Source organism: Rattus norvegicus, chromosome 18 (genome assembly GCF_036323735.1).
Source record: "Rattus norvegicus strain BN/NHsdMcwi chromosome 18, GRCr8, whole genome shotgun sequence".
In the NCBI taxonomy this organism is placed as follows: Eukaryota; Metazoa; Chordata; class Mammalia; order Rodentia; family Muridae; genus Rattus; species Rattus norvegicus.
Genome location: NC_086036.1, coordinates 29169965 through 29192805, shown reverse-complemented (window position 1 = coordinate 29192805; position 22841 = coordinate 29169965). Strand labels below are relative to the sequence as shown.

Here is a 22841-nt window from a genome sequence, read left to right as displayed (position 1 = left end):
TAGAAGCCAGCTTGGTCTACAGAGCAAGTTCCAGGACAGCCAAGGTTATACAGAGAAACTCTGTCTCAAAAACATACAAACAAAACAACAAATGTTATGCCTCTTGTATAAAAGGAATCAGGATGCCTTCAGTAAGTCTAAATTAAGACACATTTGTTGAAAGGAAAGGACACATTAAATCAAACTGACTTGAAAGGTATATTTAGTAGTTTCATTGGCATCCACAAACTACAATGTTTTGGAGTCAGTTTTTGTGTTTTAACACTAGAAGAAGAGCACCTAGAAAAGCTTGTGAGGGTTAAAAATTATTTTTAAAGTAACTTGTTTCCCCACCCCAAGTCATTTCATGCATGATTTATTTGAAATAGACCTTCTCTTACATTTACAGTGCTTTAGTGATAGCTTGGGGCACTCAGAGAGGAGGGGCTTACCACCAAATCAAGTACTACCTGAAAATGCATCTCTCAAGGCAATTTAACTGATACTAATGAACTTCTTTATTTGGTGCCTTATTTTACAGTTGTTCTACAAATTACAAAATTATTTAAAAGTATAAAACTTCTACAGCATTTAGTACAAATGACTTAAATTAAGTATTCTATAGCTAATTAACTATAGCAAAAAATTCTGTTTATATTCTATCAAACCCCTAATTTACTGTATTCACTAAGTACTGCTTGATAAGGCAAGGATATCTATACATGAGAGAGAGAGTTGAGAACTGCCTAACATCCCAAATAAGTCTTAAGAAGCTGTATCTGACAACTCTGGAAAATATTTCTTTACTGAACTCTAGCTTTATATCTGCTCTTACATTAAAAAATAAATTAAACCCTTTTCTTATTTTAATCTCTGTCTGCCACCTAAGTAAGAATCACCACTTTTCCTGAGCACTTCCACGATTATAAATGATGACATGCAAGTACAAAATATAAAGATTTCTGAATTATAAACTATAGGTCTGCCTGCCATTTTTTTGGAGATAGGGTCTCACAGTGTATTTCTGGCTAGCCTGATCCTCACAGAGATCCACCTGATTCTACCTCCCGAGTTCTGGGATTAGAGGAATTCACCACCACTCTCAAGCAAACTCAATTTTTAATCAGAACCAAGAGCCAGTTCTCTTCCCTGTGCACGAATAACTTTCAACTGCGGAAGTTATTTAAAGGTAAAATTAACAGTCTCTCTCTCTCTCTCTCTCTCTCTCTCTCTCTCTCTCTCTCTCTCTCTCTCTCTCTCTCTCTCTCCTTCTCAAGTCAGGGCCAGTGAAATGCCATGGGAAACATGAAAAAATGGCTTGTTCACTTCTTGCCTAGCACACAAGAAAGGGGAAAGCAGAATTTACACACACAGTAGTACTTCTTTAAAAGAATTCCAGATGTATATATAATGTAGGGAGTGGGATAGTTGTTTTATACTAAGCCAATCCCGATCTGAGTTTCCTATTTTCATCAAACTAGGTATTTCTGTTTCCATTAGAATTGCAGTCTATGGTGATTGGACCTCTTTTTCCATTCTCCAAACTAGCCACAGCTTATTCACCTATTTTTCCATGGCCATACTAGGACTTTTTTCTGACTTCCTGGTTTACCTTTGAAAACACTTGTGACTGCATCACACTTACTGACTTCACTCCGCATCAACCACTGCTTTATGTTCTCTAATTAGTGAATGTATAAAGTCACACACAAACAAGCCATAATATTGGTTGTTAAAAGTATTGGTGTGGTCCATTTAGTAATAATCAATTTCAGAAACAATAACACATAAATGACTCTTTCTTTGTAATTTTGACACAGAAAATCAATAAAAGCCTAGCTGAATCAACCAGTTTTTGGGTCACTGAGAGGTTCTTTCTCAGAATATAAGGTAAAGAGTAAGTGAGGAAGGCACATGGCCAGTACACATACACACATGAATGAACACACACACACACATATGCATGCATGCACACACATACACAATATACACACATGCACACACACATACACACATACATGCAAATGCACACATACACACATATACACAAACGTGCATGTGCACACACACACACACACACACACACACACACACCATCACAAAACAAGCAAAAAGATAGAGTGGGGTTATTGTGTCCTATGCCATTTTATGGTAGAGTTGGTGTTTATGTGCATGTAATACTTTGTGAAAGAATCTTTTAAGTTGCTGAGTTTCATTGAATATCCTTGTAATCTAGTAACCTTGTACATTTGCATAAATATGACTTTTACAACTAAAAACATTGCAGTCTACTGTTTCCATGAGGACGACTCTTTCAAGATGGACTATAACATCCTGTTTCTCTTCTTGTGAGAGATGTTAGCCAGAATTACATATAGTCATCTCCTGCCCTGGCATGGCCCTCTGAACCCCGAGACCGATTTCTATTAGAATCTGGAGGCAAACTGGCGTCATTCTCTGTTTTCACCTCCCCAGTGGCATGGGGGAATGGGAAATTGGGCATAAATCGCTTAAGGAAACGGAACTCGCTGTTTCCAGTTCCAGTGGCTGAGCACATATCATATGGACAAGGCTGGGATAAGGAGCCATTGCCTCTTCCTTGCACCAAGTTGTTAGGGAAATTACAGTCGTCATAGAAGTGCTCTTGAACTGTAAATTTCTCTCTGTGTTTAATCTTCTGGTAGAGGTGTATAATAATAATCACAGTGACGGAGAAGAGAAAAAGAAATGAAAGCACAGCCAGAGAAATGACCAAATATTTTGTGGTTGGATTTACCTTTCTAGAATGCTTGGATGGATCCTGGAACTGCAAGTAAGGCTCTGAAAAGCCATCCACCAGCAGGATGTTGAGTGAGGCAGTAGTGGAGAGAGCTGGTTGGCCATGATCCTGAACAAGAATGACCAGTTTCTGCATCATAGGGTCTCTCTCAGATATCTGCCTCAGTGTACGTATTTCCCCATTTTGTCTTTGAACAGAAAATAACCCAAGATCTGTGGCTTTAAGAAGATGGTATGAAAGCCAAGAATTCTGCCCCGAATCACCGTCAACAGCCACTACTTTGGTCACCAGGTATCCTGCCTCTGCAGACCTTGGCACCAGGTCATTGCAGGGCAAAGTGCCATTCTGCAGTGGGTACAGGATCATCGGACGATTGTCGTTGTCATCCAGGACAACCACTCTGACAGTAACTTGGCTACTCAACGACAGAAAGCCACCATCAGTTGCCTTGACTACAAACTGAAAGTCTTGAATGGCCTCATAATCCATAGTTCTTAGCGCATAGAGCTTTCCGTTATCTGAGTTTATGGAGATGTAAGCAAAGACTGACAGATCGCCACTCTTTGGAGGCAGCAGGGAGTATGTTACTTGAGCATTTTCACCCAAATCTAGATCCTCTGCGTGGACTTTGCCAATAAAAACTGCAGGACTGTTGTTTTCACGGACAGTCAAGACATAGGAATCCTCCTGAAAAACTGGAGAATTGTCATTTATATCAGATATTACCACTTCAATCACAGTCTCGGTGGACAGACTGGGCGGTCCAGTGTCCATGGCAACGAGGGTGATATTATAGTTGGAGACATCTTCCCTATCCAAGATTCTGTCAGTGACTAGCGAGTAAGAATTCCGGAATGTGTGTTTGACTACAAAAGGCAAATCTTCTTTGAGGAAACAGGTGATTTTCCCTCCAACTCGCACATCCCGGTCTCGGATAGTGAAGAGAGCCACTACAGTCTGGAGTGGAGAGTCCTCAGCAAGAGGGCTGGACACCGAGGAGATTGTCACTTCTGGAGGATTGTCGTTTACATCCACCACTTCCACCAAGACTTTGCTGTGAGCAGAAAGACCCCCTCCATCTGTAGCTTGAATGTCAATGTCGTATGTTTCTATCGTTTCAAAATCTAAGGGCCCACGGAGTCGAACCTCTCCAGTTTGTGGGTCAACAAGAAATGTCCGTAGAACTGCTTCTGGATTTTCAGCTAAAGAGTAAGTTATCTGCTTATTGGTGCCCTCATCCAGGTCTGTGGCAGTCACTACCACCACCAAAGAGCCATTGTCACTGTTCTCTGGCACCTGAGCACGGTACACCAAGCGAGAGAACTGGGGCACGTGGTCATTGACGTCCAGGACAACCACTCGAATGTTGGCGGTGCCAGATTTGGGAGGGGACCCACCATCCACCGCTGTAATGGTCAAGTTGACTTCAGGCTGCGCCTCTCTATCTAGGGGATTATCCAACACAAGTTCTGCATATTTGGGACCATGGCTTCGGAAGCGTGTGTGCAGGTGGAAATAGGTGTTTGCACTCAAGGTGTAGTTTTGAAGACCATTGAGTCCCACGTCCAGATCTTGGGCACTCTGCAGTGGAAAGCGTGAGCCCAATGGGGTGCTCTCTGGAATCTTTAAAAGAGGCTCTTTGTTTAGAAAAACTGGTGCATTGTCATTGATATCAAATACTCTGACTTCCACCCGGAAGGACTGGAGCGGCTCGGCGAGAATAATTTCAAAGTGCAGCACACACGGGTCAGCTTTGCCACAAAGTGCCTCGCGATCTAGTTTCTCTTTGACGAACAAATCTCCAGTTTTGCGATGGAGCCGGAAATGCAACCTGTTGCCCTCGGCAACGAGCCGCGCCCCACGCTCTGCCAGCTTCCCCACCTCTAGCCCTAGGTCCTTAGCCACATTAGCCACAAAGGAACCGCTCTCCATCTCCTCTGCCACCGAATAGCGGATAGTGGCCGCACCTCCCACAGACACACACCAGAGAAGGAGAAGAGAGCCCACCTGCCTGTTCTGCAAAGGCTTCCTGCGCGCAGCTGCCATGATTCCTCACAAATGCACTCCCCTCCGCTGCCGCCAGTCCTAGGGGCACGCCGGCTTTCACTTTTGGCAACAGGTTGCACAAACACCAGCCTCTCCTATTACTAGCCTCTAACCGCAGTGTGGCCAAAGGCTGGCTCCTCCAGCCAGGTAAGCTGTTTTTGCACTTGAAAGAAAATCTGCATTGAGTAACTTAATTCCCTAGGCTATTGAACGTATTAATAGGTATGTGCTCATTCCGTAATGTTGAGCAGAGGTTGGAAGTTTGTTGCTACAGCAACCGTAGGCTCCCTGTTAATTCCCTTTCAAGAAAAAAGTCCTTGGGAATTGAGGAGCGGGTGAGGATATTTGCTCATGCTGAGGTCAGCCTGTTTGTGGGCTGGAGCCACTGCAGCAATGAACAAACAACAGGAATTAAAGCTACATTTCCACAGTTCACTTAGAGCCCACGGGAAAAGGAGAATGGCTCCTGCATTGTCCTTCGAAGCCCAAATGAAACACATGGAGTGAATGAGGTGGGAAGGGCAGGTGGAAGGATTGAAGAATTGGTAACAGAAGAAAAGTGAGCAAACATACTTTTCAGGCACATGAGCTCCTGTAGAAACACACGTCTTTGTTTGCACAAATCCCCTACTTGGTCCAAAGGAAGCACTAAATTGCTTGTCTCTTATGATTATTGGTCAGGCAGAAATATTGAGCAGGCATCGCTTCTGTGAACGAAAACTGTGATAAGTAATTTGTATGCATTATCTAATGTAAACTTGCAGAAACCCTATGAGAAAGGCAATTTTCTATCTTAAAAGATGAGGAAACCTGACAAGAGAGATGTTTTGCACACCTCCCAGTTCCCATACCTGGTAAACAGAAATTATTTGTTATACACTGCAGTTTTGCCTGACCCAAAATCTATGCACTTAATCAATATATTGCTCTGTTTCTTGGGTCACATAATGGATAAATCAAGCTATCAACCAAAGATTAATTTAGGACTGAAGATTTCAAAATAGGAAGATGATATCTGATCCTCCTACAATTTTTTTTAAACAGATGAAACTGAAGTCCTTAGCTCTGAGGTTGGAGTTCAGTAGTACAGCCTTGCCTAGCATCTACCAGGCCCTAGGTTCAATTCCCAGTTCTGCAACAAACGGAAAGGCAAAGGTCCTAAATGGTGGAATATAAAAATTAAACCTATCTCTCTCTCTTTTTTAATTTGTTTGTTAGATGTATTTCTTTACTTACATTTCAAATGTTATTCCCTTTCCCGGTTTCCTGTCCATAAGCCCCCATCCCCTCCCCTCCCCCTCCCCCATAAGGGTATTCCCCTCAAACATCCCCCTTACTGCCCCCCATATTCCCCTGCACTGGGGGTCCAACCTTGGCAGGACCAAGGGCTTCCCCTTCCACTGGTGCCCCAACAAGGCTATTCTCTGCTATACATGCAGTTGGAGCCCTGGATCAGTCCGTATATAGACTTTCGGTAGTTAAACCTAGCTCTTGATGATTATCTTAAATATATGATTTTCCCTTTGTACTTAGCATTTTAAAATTTAGATACTATAATAATGATTGCTATCATTTAAAGGAAGCCTAAACCATATTTCTCAGTGAGGACAAAGTGAATGAAAGCAGAAAGTATACAAAATATTAAGCTGAGCATAGTGGGGTATGACTGTAATTCTAGCATTTAGGAGGCAGAGGCAAGAGAATCCGGACTACACAGCCATGTAGTCCTGTACATAGGGATTTCAAGGTTATACTGAGTTTCATGAAAGCTTGTCTCAAAAAATAAAAGATATACAAAATGTTAATATCTTGGGACCATTAACAGTCCCTTCTATCTCTATCAGGTACCCCAGCACCTGGTGCAAATGTACACCCCCAAATTGTTTGCTTTCTCCTCTTCTTAAAACTAGGTATGACATATATACCAGAGAGTCCACTGACTCTAGTTTCTTTGCTATTTATATGAAATTAGTGGTGTTTGTTGACTTCCATTAGCACTGTATAGAAATCTAGTGATGTTGGGGGCAACAGAACTCCTGCTGTTGCTAAATAAAGTTGCATTTACTGACTATTACTGAAAATTGAGTAACCTTGGAAACATGGGGACTATCAGTAAGAAGTTACAAAGGACACATGCTATGTGGCTTTGTGTTGAGTAATTTAGGAGATATTTCAAGTTAGATCTGGACTAGGTGTCATAGGTGAAGTTAATTAAAGATGAGTAAATTATAATTTTATGTGGAATATAAGAAATGTGTGAGGATAATACTGTCATATTAGTAAACCAGTTACAGATATTTGCAGTCTGGAGGGGCATTTGGTCATTTTTTGAATGAATTGATTAATGTTCTTCTCTACCTGTGTGTATACTGATTGTTTTGCACTCTTGCCTCTGATCCATCACCATCACAGAGTAGCCTTGTCTAAGTGTTCTATGAAATTGTCTTTATTCAACAGTAATACACTGTGACTTATCTATATTAACCCAGTTCCTAGATATCAAAGACTGTTTTTTCCAGTATAATTTCACCCAATTCAGTTGCTCATTTTACTGTTATACACTTAATTTAAAATTATTGCATATTGTGCATGTCACTTTGTGTGTATGTGCACAGATCTGGTGGACAGAAAATCCGCCTAGAAGTGACACTGACGTCATAATGTTTTTCTGTTATATGTTATAATGACAAACTGCTAAAAATGCTGTATCAACTCATACCGAATTTGTATGGTCATCAGCAGTGTAACCACTGGTTGTTCAAATTATATCCAATGTCTAGTGTCTTTGTTGCTAATAACATAGTACCATGGGGTAATTTATACTTAAAATAGCTTTGTTTTGTCATATGATTTCAGTCCAATATTAAGGGGTCATTCCAGTGAGGAACTTCCTGCTATCCTCAGCAATGAAGGGAATCACGTGGTGAGAAAGACAGGGTGTGTAAAAGAGACCTGAACTTTATATCAGACCCACTATTGAGATAATCTATCAATCATCTCATAAGGAACTTCTGAAAAGTCTCAGCCTTCCCCCATTCTGTAACAGCTCAAAATAGGGATTAAATATTAGCATGAGTTCTAGAGTGAACAAATTGTACTTAAACTGTACTTAATAATACTTAGCATTATTAGTATTCTAAAATTTTATCATGTCTATGTCTGTGTTCATATCTTGTTGCTTAAGTTTTGTTTCTCTGGTTACTAGCTTCATTCTTTGCAGTACTGGAACTTTACATATACCAAAAAAATCATTCCACCATGAAGCCACATTGTTGCCCTGATTGTTGATTATTTAATACACTTTCACTCATCCGGATTTCTTTGGGAGGAGGAGTGTTTGTTCAGTTCTCTTGCCCTTTCCCTATAGATTTGTAGAAGTGGATTTGAATTTTTACATATTATGATTTTGAATCTTGGATAATCAAAAGAGACACATTTACACCTAGTCAATATAAAAACCCTCAATTATCAGAAAATTTTCTCACATCAATTACTAAGCAATAAAATGCTCCTACAGATTTGCCTGCAAGCCGGTCTGGTGGAGAGGCATTTTCACGGTTGAGGTTCCCTCTTCCCAGATGATCTTAGCTTGTGTCAAGGTGACAAAAACACAGCCATATAAAACCAATTACTGCATTGTTTAGGAATATCTATGTATATAAAAACAATAAAAACCAAAGGCAATGTCTACCAAACTTTGGGATAGTGGTCACTTCTGAGGATCTTAGTTTCAAACATATCGCTGAATTGTCATATTGATGTGACATAACTGGTAAGTAAGTATTTGTAACTGTTTAAATTACATACATACTTGTATAATAGGTATCACAATAAACATAAAATTAATAAAATGTATCCATTCTGTTTCTAATACTTAAAATAATAGCACAAGCCATTAATTTCTTTACTGAATCTACTGAGTGCTGCGGTTGCAAGTGTGAGCCATCATGCCTGTCTAATACATATATGTTGCTGTCATTTTTTTTGAAACAGGATCTCACTATGCAGCTCAATCTGTCCTCAAATTCATTGCAATCCTCAGACACTCGACTATAGAAATTAGAGTCATTAGTCATATTACTGTTCAGTCCACAAGGCTGGATATCTCAGCTAGTTTTCAGGTTGTTGGAGTAGCTGGACCACAGTAAGACTCTAATAAATACTCTAATAAATCCCTTCTTAATATAAACAGATTGGGTCTATCATTTCAGTTAATTTACAGAACCCTGACTAATACAGATATATAACTGACAAAGACTTTCTTTAGTCTATAAGTTGTTTCTTCATTCACTGTGAAGGTCTTTTAATGCACTATCATTCAAACTCTGTCACGTCTGGGAACTATTTCCATGGCTGGTGGAAATTCCTCTATTTTACAGGTTTTGCTTATGTCTTTTTTAATTTTAATTTTCTTGGATATTTTAAGTATTTACATTTGAAATATTACCTCCTTTCCCCCTCTCCCAAGCCCTTTACCCCCTTCACCTGCTTCTTTGATGATGCACCCACCCACACCCACCCACTCCAACCTCAACACCCTGGCATTACCCTACATTGGGGAAATGAGCCTTCACAGGACCAATGTCTTTTCTTCCTAATGATGCCTGACAATGACATCCTCTGCTACATATGTGACTGGAGCCATGGGTCCCTCCATGTGAAAACATTGGTTGGTGGTTTAGCCCCTACGATGTCTGGTGGGGCCTGGTTGGTTGATATTGTTGTTTTTCCTATGGAGTTGCAAACCCCTTCACCTCCTTCAGTCTTTTCTCTAACTCCTCCATTGTGGCCTACTTGTTCAGTCCATTGGTAAGCTGCTAGCATCATCATCTTTATCAGCAGGACTCTAGCAGAGAATCTCAGGAGACACACATATCTGTCTCCTGTCAACAACCACTTCATGGCATCAGCAATAGTGACTGGGTTTGGTGGCTGTATACAGAATGAAACCCCAGGTAGAGCAGTCTCTGGATGACCTTTTCTTCAGTCCCTGCTCCACTCTTGGTTGCTGTATTTACTCCCATGAGTTTTTTGTTCTCTCTTCTAAGAAGAAATGAGGCATCCAAACTTTGGCTTTCCTTCTTGAGCTTCATATGGTCTATGAATTTTTTCTTAGGTACTCCAAGCTTTTGGGCTAATATCCACTTATCAGTGAGTGCATACCATGTGTGTTATTTTGTGACTGTGTTACCTCACTCAGGATGATATTTTCTAGTTCCATCCATTTGCCTATGAATTTCATGTAGTCATTATTTTGTTGTTGTTGTATTTATTGGATATTTAATTTTTTCCATTTTTATTAAATTGGGTATTTCTTATTTACATTTCAAATGTTATTTCCTTTCAGTTTCCTATCAGCCCCCTAACCCCTCTCGCTCCCCTTCTATATGGGTGTTACCCTCCACATCCACCCCCTATTATCACCCCCCAACAATCCCCTACACTGATGTTCCAACCATGGGAGGAGCGAGAGCTTCCCCTTCCACTGGTGCCCCAACAAGGCTATTCACTGCTACATATGCAGTTGGAGCACAGGGTCAGTCCATGTCTTTGGGTAGTGGTTTTGTCCTTGGAAGCTCTGGTTGGTTGGCATTGTTGTTCTTATGGGGTTGCAAGTCCCTTCAGTTCTTTCAGTCCTTTTTCTAATTCCTCCAACGGCGGTCTTGTTCTCAGTTCAGTGCTTTGTTGCTAGGATTCGCCTCTGTGTTTGACATGTTCTGGCTGTGTCTCTCAGGAGAAATCTATATCCAGTTCCTGTCAGCATGCACTTCTTAGTTTCATCCATATTATCTAGTTTTAGTGGCTGTATATGCATGGGCCACATGTGGGGCAGGTAGTGAATGGCCATTCCTTCAGTCTCTGCTCTAAACTTTGCCTCCATATCCCCTCCTGTTTTTGTTCCCCATTTAAAGAAGGAGTGAAGCATCCACATTTTGGTCATCCTTCTTGAGGTTTATGTGCTCTCTGCATTGCATCTTGGGAATTTGAGCATTTGAGCTAACATCCACTTATCAATGAGTGCATACCATGTATGTTTTTTCTGTGATTGGGTTAGCTCACTCAGGATGATATTTTCTAGTTCTATCCATTTCCCTATGAATTTCATGAAGTCATTGTTTTCGATAGCTGAGTAGTATTCCATTGTGTAGACATACCACATTTTCTGTATCCATTCCTCTGTTGAAGAGCATCTGGAATCTTTCTAGCTTCTGGATATTATAAATAAGGCTGCTATGAACATAGGGAAGCATGTGTCTTTGTTATATGTTGGGGCATCCTTTGAGTATATGCCCAGGAGAGGTATAGCTGGATCCTCAGGACTCTCTAGTTTGATTTCCAGAGTGGTTGTACCAGATTCAAATCCCACCAACAATGGAGGAAGTGTTCCTATTTCTCCACATACTAACCATCATCTACTGTCACCTGAGTTTTTGATCTTAGCCATTCTGACAGGTGTGAGGTAGAATCTGAATTGTTCTGATTTGCATTTCCCTGAAAAATAAGGATGTTGGACATTTATTTAGGTACTTCCCAGCCATTTGATATTCCTCAGTTGATAAGTCTTTGTTTAGCTTGATGCCCCATTTTAATAGGATTATTTGATTCTCCGAAGTCTAACTCCTTGAGTTCTTTGTATATATTAGATATTAACCCTCTAAAGGATGTAAGATTGGTAAAGAACTTTTCCCAATCTCTTGGATGCCATTTTGCCCTATTGACACTTTCCTTTGCCTTACAGAAACTTTGAAATTTTGTGAGGTACCATTTGTTGATTCTTCATCTTAGAGCATAAGCCATTGTGGTTCTGTTCAGGAAAAATTCCCCTGTGCCTATGTTTTAGAGGCTCTTCCACACTTTCTCTTCTATTAATTTTAGTGTATCTGGTTTTATGTGGACATACTTGATGCACTTGAACTTGACCTTTGTACACAGAGATAAGAATGGGTCAATTTGCATTCTTCTACATGCTGACCTCCATTTGAACCAGAACCATTTGTTTATAATGCAGTCCTCTTTCCATTGGATGGCTTCAGCTACTTTGTCAAAGATCAAGTGACCATAGGTGTGTGGGTTCATTTCTGGGTCTTCAAATCTATTCCATTGATCTACTTGGTGTCTCTGTACCAATATCACACAGTGTTTTTTTTTTTAATCACTATTGCTTTGTAATACAGCTTGAGGTCAGGAATGGTGATTTCCCCAGAAGTTCTTTTATTATTGAGTATAGTTTTCACTATCTTGAATTTTTGCCATTCCAAATGAATTTGCAAATTTCTCTTTATAACTCTATAAAGAATTGAGTTGGAATTTTGATGGGGATTGCATTTAATCTGTAGATTGCTTTTGAAAAGACAGCCATTTTATGATATTAATCCTGCCAATCCATGAGCATGGAAGATCTTTCCATCTTCTGAGATCTTCCTCAATTTCTTTCTTCAGAGACTTGAAGTTCTTGTCATACAAACCTTTCACTTGCTTGGTTAGAGTCACACCAATATATTTATACTATTTGTGGCTATTGGGAAGGGTGTTGTTTCTCAACTTTCTCAGCCTGTTTGTCCTTTGAGGAAGGGTACTGATTTGAGTTGATTTTATATCTAGCCACTTTGCTAAAGTTGTTTATCAGCTAGAGAAGTTCTCTGGTGGTATTTTTGTGGTTACTTTGCATATCATCTGCAAAAAGTGATATTTTGACTTCTTCCTTTCCAATTTGTATACCTTTGACCTCCTTTTGTTATCTAATTACTCTGACTAGGACTTCAAGTACTATATTCAATAGGTAGGAAGAGAGTGGGCAGCCTTGCCTAGTCCCTGATTTTAGTGGGATTGTTTAGTTTCTCTCCATTTAGTTTGATGTTGGCTACTGGCTTGCCGTATACTGCTTTTACTATGTTTAGGTATGGGCCTTGAATTCCTGATCTTTCCAAGACTTTTAACATGAAGGGGTGTTAAATTTTGTCAAATGCTTTCTCAGAATCTACTGAAATGATCATGAGGGGGTTTTTTGAACGAGTTTGATTATGTAGTGGATTACATTGGTGAATTTCTGTATATTGATCCATGCTTGCATCCCTGGTATGAAGCCTACTTGATCATGGTGAATGGTCATTTTGATGTGTTCTTGGATTCAGTTTGTAAGAATTTTATTGAATATTTTTTCATCAATATTCATGAGGGAAATTGGTCTGAAGTTATATTTCTTTGTTGGGTCTTTGTGTGATTTAGGTATAAGCATAACTGTGGCTTCAAAGAACAAACTGGGTATTGTTTCTTCTATTTCTATTTTGTGGAATAACTTGAAGACTATTGGTATGAGGTTTTCTTTGAAGATCTGATAGAATTCCACATTAAACCCATCTGGTCCTGGGCTTTTATTTTTTTTTTTTTTTGGTTGGAAGACTTTTAATGACTGCTTCTATTTCTTTAGGGGTTATGGGACTGTTTAGATGGTTTATTTGATCCTGATTTAACTTTGCTACCCGGTATCTGTCTAGAAAATTGTCCACTTCCTTCAAGATATTCCAGTTTTGTTGAGTATAGGCTTTTGTAGTACGATCTGTTCTTTTTTTTAATTTCCTCAGATTCTGTTATGTCTCCCTTTTCATTCCTGATTTATTTAATTTGGATTCTGTCTCTGTGCCCTCTGGTTAGTCTGGCTAAGGGTCTATTTTTCCTGTTGATTTTCTCAAAGAACCAAATCATGGTTTTGTTGATTCTTTGTATAGTTCTTTTTCTTTATACTTGATTGATTTCACCTCTGAGTTTGATTATTTCCTGCCATCTACTCATTTTGGGTGAATTTGCTTCTTTTTCTTCTATAACATTCAGGTGTGCTTAAAAGCTGTTAGTATAAGTTCTCTCCAAATTCTTTTTTGGAGGCACTCAGAGCTTTGAGTTTTCCTCTTGCCACTGCTTTCATTGTATCCCTAAAGTTTGAACTGTTGTACCTTCATTTTCATTAAATTCTAAAAAGTCTTTAATTTCTTCCTTTATCTCTTTCTTGATCAAGTTGTCATTGAGTACAGCATTGTTCAGCTTCCATGTGTATGTGTGCTTTCTGTGGTTTTGGTGTTATTGAAAACCAGCCTTACTCCATGGTGATCTGATAAGATACATGGGATTACTTCAATCTTCTTGTATCTATTGAGGCCTGTTTGGTGACCAATTATGTGGTCAGTTTTGGAGAAGATACCATGAGGTTCTGAGAATAACACATGTTCTTTTGTTTTAGGATGAAATGTTCTATAGATATCTTCTAAATCGATTTGGTTCATAACTTCTGTTAGTTTCACTGTGTCTCTGTTTACTTTCTGTTTCCAAGATACGGACATTGAGTTGAGTGGTGTTTTGAAGTCTCCCACTATTATTGTGGGTGGTACAATGTATGCTTTGAACTATAGTAAAGGTTTTGGGGTTTTTGTGATTCCCTTGCATTTGGAGCATAGATATTCAGAATTGATAGTTCATCTTGCTAAATTTTTCCTTTGATGAGTATAAAGTATGCTTCCTTAACTTTTTTTGATAACTTTTGGTTGAAAGTTGATTTTATTCAATATTAGAACAGCTACTCAAGCTTGTTTCTGGGGACCATTTGCTTGGAAATTTTTCCCCAGCCTTTTACTCTGAGGTAGTGTCTGTTTTTGTCACTGAGGTGCATTTCCTATATGTAGCAAAATTCTGGATATTGTTGTAGAATTCTATCAGACCTTCAAAGAAAACCTCATACCAATAATCTTCAAGCTATTCCACAAAATAGAAATAGAAGAAACACTACCCAGTTTGTTTTTGAAGCCACAGTTATGCTTATACCTACATCACACAAAGACCCAACAAATAACAAAAACTTCAGACCAATTTCTCTCATGAGTATCGATGCAAAAATACTCAATACAATTGTTGCAACCTGTATCCAAAAAAGCATGAAATTGATCATTCAACCATGACCAAATATGCTTAATGCCAGGGATGAAAGCATGGTTCAATATATGAAAATTCACCAATGTAATCCACTATATAAACAAATTCAAGAAAAAAACCAGATGATCATTCATTAGATGCTGAGAAAGTATTTGACAAAATTCAACACCCCTTCATGATAAAAGTCCCGGAAAGATCAGGAATTCAAGGCCCATACCTAACATAGTAAAAGCAATATATAGCAAACCAGTAGCCAACATCAAACTAAATGGAAAGCAACGTGAAGCAATCCCACTAAAATCAGGGACTAGACAAGGCTGCCCACTCTCTCCCTACCTATTCAAAATAGTACTTGAAGTCCTAGCCAGAGAAATTAGACAACAAAAATAGCTCATAAAGATATAAATTGGACAGGGAGAAGTCAAAATATTACTATTTGCAGATGATATGATAGTATACTTAAATGACCCCAAAAATTCCACCAGAGAACTCTTACAGCTCAGAAACAGCTTTAGCCAAGTGGCTGGACATAAAATTAACTCAAATAAATCAATAGCCTTCCTCCATTAAAAGGATAAACATACTGAGCAAGAAATTAGGGAAAGGACACCCTTCACAATAGCCACAGAAAATATAAATACCTTGGTGTGACTCTAACCAAGCAAGTGAAAGATCTATATGACAAGAACTTCAAGTCTATAAAGCAAGGAATTGAGGAAGAGCTTAGAAAATGAACAGATCTCCCATGCTCATGGATTGGCAGGATTAATATCATTAAAATGGCTGTCTTTTCAAAAGCAATCTATAGATTAAATACAATCCCCATCAAAATTCCAACTCAATTCTTCATAGAGTTAGAAAGAGCAATTTTCAAATCCATTTAGAATAACAAAAACCGCAGGATAGTGAAAATTACATTCAACAATAAAAGAACTTCTGGGGAAATCACCAACCCTGACTTCAACCAGGATTACAGAACAATAGTCATAAAGAAAACTGCACGATATTGGCACAGAGATAGGCAAGTCGATCAATGGATTAGAATTGAAAACCCAGAAATGAACCCACACACCTATGGTCACTTGATTTTTGACGAAGCTAAAACCATACAATGTAAAAAGGACCAAATTTTCAACAAATTGTGCTGGTTCAACTGGAGATCAGCATGTAAAGGAATACAAATTGACCCATTCTTTTTTTTTAAAGATTTATTTATTTATTATATATAAGTACACTTGCCTCAAGTCTTGCCTCAAGAATATTAAATAGCCCTACTTGTGTCAATATTTTGTACAACAGCCATTAGAAATAATTTGTAAACAGTTTCCTCAATCTAAATTTTTTTTTAAAGATTTATTCATTTATTATATATAAGTACACTGTAGCTGTCTTCAGATACACCAGAAGAGGGCATCAGATCTCTTTACAGATGGTTGTGAGCCACCATGTGGTTGCTGGGAATTGAACTCATGACCTCTGGAAGAGCAGTCGGGTGCTCTTAACCGCTGAGCCATCTCTCCAGCCCTTTTTTTTTTTTTTTAAAGATTTATTTTATTTATTATATAAGTACACTGTAGCTGTCTTCAGATACACCAGAAGAGGGCATCAGATCTCTTTACAGATGGTTGTGAGCCACCATGTGGTTGCTGGGAATTGAACTCATGACCTCTGGAAGAGCAGTCGGGTGCTCTTAACCGCTGAGCCATCTCTCCAGCCCCCTTTTTTTTTTTTTAAGATTTATTTTATTTATTTTATAAGTACACTGTAGCTATCTTCAGATACACCAGAAGAGGGCATCAGATCTCTTTACAGATGGTTGTGAGCCACCATGTGGTTGCTGGGAATTGAACTCATGACCTCTGGAAGAGCAGTCGGGTGCTCTTAACCGCTGAGCCATCTCTCCAGCCCCCCCACCTTTTTTTTTTTAAAGGCATGGCCTCTTTTTTTTTTTAATTAACTTGAGTATTTCTTTTTTTTTTTTTTTTGGTTCTTTTTTTTTTCCGGAGCTGGGGACCGAACCCAGGACCTTGCACTTCCTAGGCAAGCGCTCTACCACTGAGCTAAATCCCCAACCCAAATTGACCCATTCTTACATCTGTGTGCAAAGCCAAGTCCAAATGGACTAAGGACCTCCACATAAAACCAGATACATTGAGACTAATAAAAGAGAAAGTGGGGAAGACCTTCAAACACATAGGCACAGGGGAAAGTTTCCTTAACAGAATATATGGCTTATGTTCTAAGATCAAGAATCAACAAACAGGACTTCATGAAATTGCAAAGCTTCTGTAAGGCAAAGGATACTGTCAATAGGACAATCTTTTTGAAAACTTTTGGTTGAAAGTTGATTTTATTCGATATTGTAATGGCTACTCCAGCTTGTTTCTTTTGACTATTTGCTTGAAAAGTTGTTTTCCAGCCTTCTGTTCTGAGGTAGTGTCTGTCTTTTTCTCTGAGGTGTGTCTCCTGCATGCAGCAAAACATGGTTCCTCTTTATGTATTGAGTCTGTTAGTCTATGCCTTTTTTATTGGGGAATTGAGTCCATTGATGTTAACAGATATTAAGGAATAGTGATTGTTGCTTACTGTTATTGTTGTTGTTAGAGTTGGTATTATGCTTGTGTGGCTATCTTCTTTTGGTTTGTTGCAAGAAGATTGCTTTCTTGCTTTTTCTATAGCATAATTTCCCTCCTTCTGTTGGAGTTTTCCATCTATTATCCTTCGTGGGACTGGATTAGTAGAAAGATATTGTGTAAATTTGGTTATGTCATGGAATATCTTAGTTTCTTCATCTACAGTTAGTGAGAGTTTTGGTGGATATAGTAGCCTGAGTTGACATTTGTTTTCTCTTAGGGTCTGTATGACATCTGCCCAGGATCTTCTAGTTTTCATAGTCTCTGTTGAGAAGTCTGGTGTAGTTCTGATAGGTCTGCCTTTATACGTTACTTGACCTTTTTCCCTTAATTCTTTTAATATTCTTTGTTTTGTGCATTTTGTGTTTTGACTACTATGTGACAGGAGGAATTTCTTTTCTTGTCCAATCTATTTGGAATTTTGTCGGCTTCTTGTATGTTCATGGGCATCTCTTTCTTTAGGTTGGGGAAGTTTTCCTCTATAGTTTTGTGGAATATATTTACTGGAAATCTCTCCTTTCTTCTATATCTATTATCCTTTTTCTTGGTCTTCTCATTGTGTCCTGGATGTCTTGGGTTAGGAACTTTTTGCTTTCTGCATTTTCTTTGATTAATGTGTCAATGTTTTCTATGGTTATCTTCTGCACTTGGGGTTCTCTCTTCAGTCTCTTGTATTCTGTTGGTGATGCTTGCTTCTGTGACTGCTGATCTCTTTTCCTAGGTTTTCTGTCTCCATGGTTTTTTTTCTCTTTGTGATTTCTTTCTCTTTCTTCATCTTTATTAATTTGAGTATTATTTACATTTCGATTGCTATTCCCTTTCCCGATTTCTGGGCCAACATCCCCCTAACCCTTCCCCCTCCCCTTCTATATGGGTGTTCCCCTCCCCATCTTCCCCCAATTACCATGTCCCCACAACAATCACATTCACTGGGGGTTCAGTTTTGGCAGGACCAAGGGCTTCCCCTTGCACTGGTGCTCTTACTAGGCTATTCATTACTACCTATGAGGTTGGAGTCCAGGGTCAGTCCATGTATAGTCTTTGGGTAGTGGCTTAGTCCCTGGAAGCTCTGGTTGGTTGGCATTGTTGTTCATATGGGGGTCTCAAGCCCCTTCCAGCTTTTCCAGTCCTTAATCTGATTCCTTCAACAGGAGTCCCATTCTCAGTTCAGTTCTTTGTGGTGGCATTCGCCTATGTATTTGCTGTATTCTGGCTGTATCTCTCAGGAGAGATCTACATCCGGTTCCTGTCGGTTGCACGTCTTTGCTTCCTCCATCTTATCTAGTTTGCTGGCTGTATGTGTATGGGCCACATGTGGGGCAGGCTCTGAATGGCTGTTCCTTCTTCCTCTGTTCTAAACTTTGCCTCCCTATTCCCTCCCAAGGGTATTCTTGTTCCCCTTTTAAAGAAGGAGTGAACCATTCACATTTTGGCCACCCTTCTTGAGTTTCATGTGTTCTGTGCATCTAGGGTAATTCAAACATTTGGGCTAATATCCACTTATCAATGAGTGCATACCATGTGTGTTTTTCTGTGATTGGGTTACCTCACTCAGGATATTTTCCAGTTCCATCCATTTCCCTATGAATTTCATGGAGTCATTGTTTTTGATAGCTGAGTAATATTCCATTGTGTAAATGGACCACATTTTCTGTATCCATTCCTCTGTTGAAGGGCATCTGGGTTTTTTCCAACTTCTGGCTATTATAAATAAGGCTGCTATTAACGTAGTGGAGCATGTGTCTTTGTTATTTGTTGGGGTATCTTTTGGGTATATGCCCAAGAGAAGTATAGTTGGGTCGTCAGGTAGTTCAATGTCCAATTTTGTGAGGAACCTCCAGACTGATTTCACGAATGGTTGTACCAGTCTGCAATCCCACCAACAATGGAGGAATGTTCTTCTTTCTCCACATCCTCACTGGCATTTGCTTTGACCTGAGTTTTTGACCTTAGCCATTCTCACTGGTGTGAGGTGAACTCTCAGGGTTGTTTTGATTTTCATTTCCCTTATGACTAAAGATGTTGAACATTTCTTTAGGTGTTTCTCAGCCATTCGGCATTCCTCAGCTGTGAATTCTTTGTTTAGCTCTGAACCCCATTTTTAATAGGGTTATTTGTCTCCCTGCAGTCTAACTTATTTAGTTCTTTGTATATTTTGGATATGAGCCCTCTATCTGTTGTAGGATTGGTAAAGATCTTTTCCCAATCTGTTGGTTGCCGTTTTGTCCTAATCACAGTGTCCTTTGCCTTACAGAAGCTTTGCAGTTTTATGAGATCCCATTTGTCGATTCTTGATCTTAGAGCATAAGCCATTGGTGTTTTGTTCAGGAAATTTGCTACCGTGCCCATGTGTTCAAGATGTTTCCCCACTTCTATTACTTTGGTATATCTGGTTTGATGTGGAGGCCCTTGATCCACTTGGACTTAAGCTTTGTACAGGGTGATAAGCATGGATCGATCTGCATTCTTCTACATGTTGACCTCCAGTTGAACCAGCACCATTTTCCTGAAAATGCTATCTCATTTCCATTGGATGGTTTTTGCTCCTTTGTCAAAAGTCAAGTGACCATAGGTGTGTGGGTTCATTTCTGGGTCTTCAATACTATTCCACTGGTCTATCTGTCTGTCTGTGTACCAATACCATGCAGTTTTTATCACTATTGCTCTGTAATACTGCTTGAGTTCAGGGATAGTGAATCCCCCTGAAGTCCTTTTATTGTTGAGGATAGTTTTAGATATCCTGGGTTTTTTGTTATTCCAGATAAATTTGCAAATTGTTCTGTCTAACTCTCTGAAGAATTGGATTAGTATTTTGATGGGGATTGCTTTGAATCTGTAGATCGGTTTTGGTAAAATGGCCATTTTTACTATATTAATCCTGCCAATCCATGAGCATGGGAAATCTTTCCATCTTCTGAGGTCTTCCTCAATTTCTTTCTTCAGAGGCTTGAAGTTCTTATTGTACAGATCTTTTACTTGCTTGGTTAAAGTCATACCGAGGTATTTTATATTATTTGGGACTATTATGAAGGGTGTCATTTCCCTAATTTCTTTCTCGGCTTGTTTCTCTTTTGTGTAGAGGAAGGCTACTGATTTATTTGAGTTAATTTTATACCCAGCCACTTTGCTGAAGTTGTTTATCAGCTTTAGTAGTTCTCTGGTGGAACTTTTGGGATCACTTAAATATACTATCATAACATCTGCAAATAGTGATATTTTGACTTCTTCTTTTCCAGTCTGTATCCCTTTGACCTCCTTTTGTTCTCTCATTGCTCTGGCTAGAACTTCAACTATAATGAATAAATAGGGAGAGAGTGGGCAGCCTTGTCTAGTCCCTGATTTTAGTTGGATTGTTTCAACTTTCTCTCCATTTAGTTAAATGTTAGCGACTGTATTGTTGTATATGGCTTTTACTATGTTTAGGTAGGGGCCATGAATTTCTGTTATTTCCAGGACTTTTATCATGAAGTGGTGTTGAATTTTGTCCAATGCTTTCTCACATCTAATGAAATGATCATGTGGTTTTGTTCTTTCAGTTTGTTTATATAATTGAATATGTTGATGGTTTTCCATATATTAAACCATCCCTGCATGCCTGGGATGCAACCTACTTGATCATGGTGGATGATTGTTTTTATGTGTTCTGGGATTCGGTTAGCAAGAATTTTATTGAGTATGTTTGCATCGATATTAATAAGGGAAAGTGGTCTGAAGTTTTCTTTCTTAGTTGGGTCTTTGTGTGGTTTAGGTATAAGAATAATTGTGGCTTCATAGAAAGAATTCGGTAGTGCTCCATCTGTTTCAATTTTGTGGAATAGTTTGAATAGTATTGGTATGAGGTCTTCTATGAAGGTCTGATAGAATTCTGCACTGAACCCATCTCAATCTGGACTCTTTGGTTGGGAGACCTTTAATGACTGCTTCTATTTCATTAGGAGTTATGGGGTTGTTTAAATAGTTTATCTGTTACTGATTTAACGTTGCTACCTGGTATATTGTCCATTTCCTCCAGATTGTCAAGTTTTGTTGAATATAGGCTTTTGTAGTAGGAGCTGATGAATGTTTTTTATTTCCTCTGATTCGTCAGTTATTTCTCCCTTTTCATTTCTGATTTTGTTAATTTGGACATACTCTCTGTGTCCTCTGGTTAATCTGGCTGAGGGTTTATCTATCATGTTGATTTTCTCAAAGAACCATTTGGTTCTGTTGATTCTTTGTACAGTCTTTTTTGTTTCTACTTGGTTGATTTCAGCTCTGAGTTTGATTATTGCTTGCCGTCTACTCCTCCTGGGTGTATTTGCTTCTTTTTGTTCTAGAGCTTTTCGGTGTGTTGTCAAGCTGCTGACATATGCTCTCTCCTGTTTCTTTCTGCAGGCACTCAGAGCTATGGGTTTTCCTCTTAGCACAGCTTTCATTGTGTCCCATAAGTTTGGGTATGTTGTACCTTCACTTTCATTAAATTCTAAGAAGTCTGTTATTTCTTTCTTTATTTCTTCCTTGACCAGGTTATCATTGAGTAGAGCATTGTTCAACTTCCATGTATATGTGGCCGTTCTTCCCTTATTGTTATTGAAGACAAGCTTTAGCCCCTGGTGGTCTAATAGGGCTAATGGGATTAATTCTAACTTTCTGTATCTATTGAGGCCTGGTTTATGACCAATTATGTGGTCAATTTTGAATAAAGTACCATGAGGTGGTGAGAAGAAGGTATATCCTTTTGCTTTACAATAGAATGTTCTATAAATATCTGTTAAGTCCATTTGGTTCTTAACTTCTCTTAGTCTGTCTATGTCTCTGTTTAATTTCTGTTTCCCTGATCTGTCCAGTGATGAGAGTAGGGTGTTGAACTCTCCTACTATTATTGTGTGAGGTGCAATGTGTGCTTTGAGCTATAGTAAGGTTTCTTTTATGTATGTAGGTGCCCTTGTATTTGGAGCATAGATATTTAGGATTGAGAGTTCATCTGGGTGGATTTTTCCTTTGATGAATATGAAGAGTCATTCCTTATCTTTTTTGATGACTTTTAGTTGAAAGTCGATTTTATTCGATATTAGAATGGCTACTCCAGCTTGCTTCTTCAGACCATTTGCTTGGGAAGTTGTTTTCCAGCCTTTCACTCTGAGGTAGTGTCTGTGTTTGTCTCTGAGTTGTGTTTCCTGTAGGCTGCAGAATGCAAGGTCCTCATTGCATCTCCAGTTTGTTAATCTATGTCTTTTTATTGGGGAGTTGAGACCATTGATATTGAGAGATATTAAGGAACAGTGATTATTGCTTCCTGTTATATTCATATTTGGATGTGAGATTATGTTTGTGTGCTTTTCTTCTCTTTGTTTTGTTGCCAAGATGATTAGTTTCTTGCTTTTTCTAGGGTGTAGCTTGCCGCCTTATGTTGGGCTTTACCATTTATTATCCTTTGTAGCGCTGGATTTGTAGAAAGATATTATGTAAATTTGGTTGTGTCATGGAATATCTTGGTTTCTCCATCT

General features: G+C 39.0%; 1 protein-coding gene across 1 annotated transcript; it reads right to left on the bottom strand.

Annotated features, from left to right (window-relative positions):
* Positions 1-2046: 2046 nt before the first annotated feature.
* Positions 2047-4958, bottom strand: Pcdhb1 (protocadherin beta 1). Its single transcript, NM_001014800.2, has one exon. It carries the CDS (start codon positions 4802-4804, stop codon positions 2348-2350), a length of 2457 nt encoding a protein of 818 aa, NP_001014800.1. The 5' UTR covers positions 4805-4958; the 3' UTR covers positions 2047-2347.
* Between the last annotated feature and the right edge of the window lie 17883 nt (positions 4959-22841).